The sequence below is a fragment of the Boleophthalmus pectinirostris genome, unplaced genomic scaffold (assembly GCF_026225935.1).
Source record: "Boleophthalmus pectinirostris isolate CB_2022bp ecotype Guang Dong unplaced genomic scaffold, ASM2622593v1 HiC_scaffold_312, whole genome shotgun sequence".
Taxonomy (NCBI): Eukaryota; Metazoa; Chordata; class Actinopteri; order Gobiiformes; family Gobiidae; genus Boleophthalmus; species Boleophthalmus pectinirostris.
In genome coordinates, this window is record NW_026571306.1 from 1 (window position 1) to 7,227 (window position 7,227).

At 38.6% G+C, this 7,227-nt stretch overlaps 2 protein-coding genes across 2 annotated transcripts; one reads left to right on the forward strand and one right to left on the reverse strand.

The window, feature by feature from the left end:
- Positions 1-4: 4 nt before the first annotated feature.
- bnip3 (BCL2 interacting protein 3) lies at positions 5-1,417 on the forward strand (the record flags this gene model as incomplete). Its single annotated transcript, XM_055161065.1, has 4 exons — positions 5-64; positions 165-271; positions 706-855; positions 988-1,417. Coding segments are annotated over 4 exons (366 nt in total), but the record flags the coding sequence as incomplete, so codon positions are not given.
- A 760-nt stretch (positions 1,418-2,177) lies between these two features.
- Positions 2,178-6,327, reverse strand: LOC110157013 (protein phosphatase 2, regulatory subunit B, delta). Its single transcript, XM_020921252.2, is given in 11 exon segments — positions 2,178-3,090; positions 3,185-3,276; positions 3,363-3,532; positions 3,807-3,859; positions 3,861-3,969; positions 4,057-4,234; positions 4,305-4,417; positions 4,504-4,669; positions 5,336-5,433; positions 5,892-5,966; positions 6,153-6,327. Coding segments are annotated over 11 exon segments (1,341 nt in total). The 5' UTR covers positions 6,160-6,327; the 3' UTR covers positions 2,178-2,810.
- Between the last annotated feature and the right edge of the window lie 900 nt (positions 6,328-7,227).

A 7,227-nucleotide genomic window follows, 5' to 3' on the forward strand; every position in this document is an offset into this window, starting at 1 on the left:
TAGCCCTCTCAGAGCCCAGACCCCTCTCCTTGTGTGGAGAGGCTCAGAAGGAAACAGTACACAGGTAGATTTGCCACCATTTAATGCATTAGGCTATATATGTTTAAGTAATGCAAGAATCTTTTTAAACATGGCATTTATATAATCACGATTTTTCTTTTCAGTCAGATGAAGACTTTCAAGAAAGAAGACGAGAAGTAGACAACCTGCTGAAGAAAAATGCTGACTGGATTTGGGATTGGTCCAGTCGACCAGAAAATAATCCCCCCAAGTATGTATATCGACATTACAGTTGAATAAAATGTTATAAAATATGATAGGGCTAAAACAAATCAACTGGTTAATCACAAGTAATTGATTATTGAAATAATTTAGAACTAATTTAGTAAGTGAATAATTGTTCTCTCCACTCCAGAACATGAAAGTAATTACATCAGAATTACATTTTACATGTGCACATTTAGTGCTCCATCAGCATGGCCTTGTGCGGTAGTGTGATCTAAGCAACTGATCAATTCATTGAAAGAATAATTGCCAGATTAATCGATTAGCAACACAATTAGTACCTAATGTTCTGGGTTTATTATTTGCAGTTCATGGAGTGTAAGGCATCTGTATGTGCAAAGAGGGCAATGTGACATTAATCAGCCCACCATTTATTATAATTTATTCACACCAATGAAAAATTAATGTGGCTCTCTGTAGGGAGTTCCTGCTGAAGCACCCCAAGCGCACGACCTCTCTCAGCATTAGGAACACCAGTGTCATGAAAAAGGGAGGCATTCTCTCAGCTGACTTTCTGAAGCTGTTTTTGCCATCATTAATCATTTCCCACATCCTGGCTGTTGGAGTAGGGTAAGCAAAGTCACACCTAATGGACAATATGAATATACTACACTGTATGGAACCAAAAATAGGTATTTTTGTTCTCATTTATTAAACAAATCAACACACATGCATGTACTAACACAGTTTTTTGTCCTTAAGGATATACATTGGAAAGCGCCTAACTTCCCATAACCCCTCAACCTATTAAGTTGGTCACATTGTAGTGGTCATACAGCTCATGCCTTAAAACTGGATTTTGTGCAGCTCCAGAGGGACAAGAGGGAGCTACACTGACCATCAGTTTATAAAGCAAGTCCTCATTGCGTTCTCAGTATCTCCTGCTCAGCCAGATGACCGTTGCTGCTTTTTATATATCTACATCAATGTGTCTGAGCCATTTATTAAAATGAAAATCAACCAAATAGATTTTATTTTGAAAATTTTAAGAATCATTCTAAAGGGATCATCTAGTTACGTGATTTTTACATTTACTGATTTTTCAGCTTTTTTGAATGTACTACAAGTGTATAAAAAACATTTATGGTCCTTATTGTGTTTCATAAGCTAAATAAAAATGTTACATAATGTGTTTGATTGTTCAGTTATTTAAAGCATTTAAATGATGACATAAAAATGAACACAATTCAAATTTTATTGAACTTTGGTCAAAATAATAAACAAGTGAATACATTGCCACCATGTTAGGAATCATTGGACAAGACAATGCATTATTATGTGTTTTAATGTCATCAGTATGTGTGTAGTCAACCTTCATTTCCGCATTCACAACTACAGATTCCACATATGCAACATGTGGTCAAAATTTTGGTGAAATTCATATTTTAGTAAATGAGTAAGGGCACATGTATGAGGCCTGTCTGAAATTTCTACTTATTAACAATCTGGAGGCACATTAACTGTATGCTGTGCAATTTTCCTCCTTGGTGATTCCATAGACAGCCACATATAGCAGCAGTGTATGAACATAAAATAGGATTTACAAATAATGCACATGAGGTTTTTAAAACGTCTGGGGACATAAACCGTAGCTGTCACAGATAAAAGTAGATATTAAGGCTGCAGATTCCCTTTGTCCTGGGCCCCAACTTGTGCCTTGTACTTTTTCAGCCTGCGTCCTGCAATATGGTCAACGTAAAAATAATGTTCTTATAGACATGTCCTTGTGTTCAGCAGTGAATCTGAGACAAAAAATAATATTTCCCCTACGTTTTTGAGATCTGCTCCAAAGACAGTGGTGTGACTGAACATTTCCAGCTCTCTACAACATAAAAAACATGCAAAGCAATAAACATGTTTTAATACATACTTCTAAATTTAAAACACATCTGTAGTTTTAGTTTCTTTTATTATGTGGATGACAACGTGTACTTGAGTAGATACAGTCAGTGAAATTATGTCATCGTATTGACGGATAAAGTAAAAGGGAGGGAAAAGAAAGAAAAAGTCCATGTTCCAAATTCATGGTCTCTTCCACCTGTGGTTTGGCCTGAATAAATGGCCAGGGGGAATGTTACAGTCAAGCTTATTGGCCAATGATGCGTGCTTCAGTGGGCCCAAAATCTTCAAAATGGTGTTATAACTTTGACAAGACGTCATCATTAGGGCTTCCAAGAGTTCTGTTGTTAAATCATGAAATGAAGGCTTAAAATGTCAACACAAACACCAACGTTCAAGAGTTTGACCTCCAGGGAGGGCTATTCCATCAATTAGACCCGAATTGGGCATTCTGGGTCAGGGGGCATGTTGATTGCCCTGATGCCAAAGGCGAAATCAACCTAAGCTCAGACTCAAAATAAAACAAGCCTATGGGGTCAACCTCCTGTGGCAAAAAAGTCGAGACGTGCTTTCAGCTTCTTGACCTGGAGGACAACCAGGCCGTTTCTTCTTATACAGATAGACAAGTAGTAGGCTTAACTACACAGGTATGGTAAAAGCCCTATCCACTGGAGTCCCAAAATCTTTTAATTGATTTTGTCCTGGAAAATGTACAAGTTGTTGGTGGCTGCCACAGCTATCACATTATCTTTGGGGTGCCACGCGGTGTGCAGGATCTTCTTGTTGAAGTCCAGGCTGTCCACGCTGATTTCATCCTTCTTTCTCTTCCCTCCTGTGGAAACTTTCCGCGGTTTGAGAGTGGCTCGTGGTTTGCTGCTCTCTCGCGAAGCCTCCAGTGTGATATCCCTCCGGGTGTTCCGGTCAAACATTCGGAAGAAGTTATTGTAGGAGCCAGTCATTATGGCACTTGAGAGAAGAGGGAACATAAATTACTTTAGTTAATACTCTTATAGAATTTTTTAACGCCAGTGTTGAATTCAAATTATTAACATGTCACTACCTGTCACTACCATTCCAGCAGCACTCAAACTTATCAAAGATACAGTCATTTTCATACAATGAGCAGAGTTTACTGCGAAGGTATTCATGGACCTAAAAGAAACAAGTGTGAACAATAAATATTACATATTATAAATGCCTGTGCATGACATTTCACATTAGTAGCTGAGCAAACACACCTGATATGTTTCCACTGGCCTATTTTCCATATTTAGGTCCCATACTTTGACAGAGAGGTAATCACGTGTCATCATGTAGCGTCCACTGTGACTAAACTTTACATCCGAAATTGAGGAAATTATCTCAGAAAAAAAGGATCTGCTGCTCGGATCTTCAGGCTCTTCAAAGACTTGCAAAAGGAACATAATACTCATTGCTCAGGCTGAACACTACAACAGTGAAAATAATATGTATCCATACAAAAATTACTTGTGCACAACAGGTTTAAAAAAGTCACACTAAATGCAATTAATGAACTTGAACTGTTGAAAATATTCACTGAAATAGGAGTCTGGATTTGATGTTCAAAACACTTAGTGTATAACAAAACAAGTTTTACAGCACTAAACAGGCAAGCGGAATGAATGATTGTAAGCTAACATCATTCAAAATTAGGTACTCACATTTTGAGTGCCTATCACATAGTGCTGCCGCTCGCATGTCACAGAGGCGGATGGCCTTTGCTACTGCTGTACACAAATACATTGCATTGGTGTGGATGGCACTCCGCAGCTGTGATTACTTCTGTGAGTTCTTCCATATTGGCAGGCTTGATGTCTACAATATCTGGGAGAAATTGTTAAGGAAGTATTTTTTTGTATTGCACACAAAAAATTAGAAGTGAATGTTTCTCAAATGATGAATAAAGGATACTAAAACTTCTGTCTGTTATTTCCAAGTGCCATAGATTTATTCTTAGGTCATCTGCAGAGAGGTACGTTTCATGATCACTATTTACAGAAATGGAATTTATGTGATAGGTGTGCGCGTTTGCAAAGATCCTGCGTGGGCTCGCTTCCACCATAAGATCCATTGGCATCAGAACAGGTACCTGAAAGGCGATGCGATACATTAATTTTGTTGTTGTTTTGAAGTTTGGGGAAAGAAGAATCCAAACATACCCGTAAGGCGGTGATTCTAAAGGGATCTCTAAGACGTCCATCTTCGTCTTTTAGATTGTAACCTTCTGCTCTTTTATCCCTTTCACTAATTTTCCATAATTTGATAGTTTTATCTATTGTAAAACACAACACACAAAAAGATGGCATATACATTGAATATCAATCTGACAATAGGGAGAAAAAATGCATAATGTCCTACCATTTGTTGAAAGTAGAAAGTGAGCAGCATTCTGTTGTGGTAGCCATCGTATTTTATTTATTTTCTCCTCAATTTCTAAACTTTTCAAATAGTCAAATTCTGGCTCATGACTTTGAAAAGTGCTATAGACATTGTATTCTCCACGCAGATGTGGGCGATTCTTTGACTGAAACAAAAACAAATATTTTATGTTAAATCTATGAATAAATTCAAACAAAAATGTAATATTATAATCTTGATATCCATTAATTTCAGTCATTAAAGCATTAGCATAAATTAGAAAAAGTAAGGGGTTACATAAAACACAAAATATATTACGAATCCCAGACACAGTGCCACATTGAAAGGCCTTGAGCCATTATAAGTCTTGATATGACATAATAATCAGTGGTAATGGCACTGAAAGGAGCATTTTACAACTTTTCTTATGCAGGGTCCGGCACCCACTTGTCTCTGTGAAAATGTTATTACTTTGCTTGAATAGTCCACAATAAGACACATCCACCCTGCATTTATTCAATTAAGAGTTGTTTCTATTTGAAACACATGCAGTCTTACTGTGAATGGGCTCCCTTCTCCTGAGATCTGAAGTGTAACTTGGTGTCACCTGCTTGTACCCCATACGGATAGACATATGTTATTAGGTTCTTTTTTTCAGACCTAGAGTGTAATTTCACACCTGACAGTTTCGACTGCTCACTAGCGTCTTCCTCAGAGTGGTGGGCAGATAGACATGTTTAAAGCCATACTGTCTCCATGGAGACAAGCAGGAGGCAGACCCGCCAGAAAAGTTACATAGTGCACCTTTAAGTGTTTACAATATGGATCTTACCTCCTGTTCATGTTGAAAAATGACTACTCTGCCTCCTTTATCTCCAGTTGCAAGTAATTCTCCAGAATAGTTAAATTCAACAGTTGAGATTATGTCGGCTGAAAGTGGGCACAAATCAGAGTGAGTCACAGGAAGCACAGATCACACAGAGCTCTCTGAGGCAGCAGCTAGGACGCCCTCAGCTCCTCAGCACAGAATGTACAAGTCTGTATTATGTGTAAACATGAATGGATGAATAGATCAACAGCAGTATGATGTCATTAGACAACTTATGGACGCAGAGCATTTACGTCATGGACGCGGTCGCTCCCCTTTAATAGCTTAGCCACACACTAGCATAAAGCTAAAGAGCGGCACACTTGCATTAGGAGAAACAGCCAATGGTTTAAATTAAAATCACCCGTATAAACAATGCCGCACACAAGAGCTAAGCCGTAACATCCAATCAGTCTCATAATGGCTATCGATTATCACACGGTGAGCCCCTGAAGCATCATCACACCAACTTACTAAAAGCCGCTGTAGCCTAGCCCCACAGCTAACGGTGGCTACATACCTTCCGCAACATCTTCATCTATAGCTCCTTTCACTTGAGAGAAACACCACTGGAAATCATTTCCACTTGCAACTCCTGCAGAAAAGGGCACATCATTAGGCAGTCTGTGAAAGCTGATCGTCCCGCGGTAAAATGATCTGACAGTGGCACATTTTGACAACTAGCAACTTAGCGCTAAAGATGTGTGGCTAACTTGCAGATTCAGGCCATCACACACAGCAAGTGAGGAGGACCCCTTTCCCTCCTTTAAAAGTCGCTTACCCGCCATTGCTTCATTTAGCAGCTCTTGTTGTACACGGCGTCCGATACCTTATGAACCAATGTGGCTTGCTAAGGGAAATAGATAGCATCCAAAATCAGTGTTAAGACTCGGGTCCAGATCTGTCAAGACCACGGAAATTATCCGTGATTTTTTTTCCTCCAAAATGGCGCACAGTACATGGCGAAATGACGTCATGCACACATGCTCCATCCTGGCTCCATCACCACCAAGTTTAACCTGAAACTCCATTAAACCTGTGTCAGACTGAAAAGAGCCAAGAGTGGATTATCATTCACCTGGAGCTTCATTAGAGTATCGCTTTTGGGCTGAGAAAGTTACAGACTGGGAGAGAAATCAGTGGTCTAAACAGAAATGTACAGGCGTCTGTGCACTAATATGCAACTAGATTTTAGAGAAAAAAAGTGCCCCAAGGTAAGTTTTTATTTAAAAAATGGTAAATGAGTCGATTACTGTTGGCCTTAATGCATCTGAAAACTATCATGACTTCTAATAAAACTGGTAGAAATATAATGACACAGGAGAACCAGCCACGTGCGTGCTCTCAGATTGTGAACATTTATTCTCAGTGGTGGATCTTCGTGACCTTCGCTGGAAAGGTAATGCACCTGACATAATGGACATGACGGATATGGTTTATTGTATGATCATTGAGTGACACCTAGTGGCGTGATATGGGAATTGCAAAAATTTCTTATTTACCAATGTTTCTGTAGGGTTATCAAAAAATGTCGTAAAAATATTAATTTGACCATTAATTAGTTACAAAATGCACATAAAGTTGAATTCTTGGCAAAGACTAAACTAGTTTTTATTCATAGTTTATATGCCCATCTAGGCCAATTGGTTGCACTCATGTGACATCACAACATGCTATAGTATATAGGACATATCAGAATTCTATAGGAGAAATCACAGTCAGATTCCAGGTTTATTGCCTTGATTTATGGTTAATATGCAATTGTTAGCATTTATCCAAATGAAACAAAAACTAGAACAAGGTTTGACATCTCTGTCAGTGTGGGTGCAACAAAAAAGTGTAATTACTTATATTAG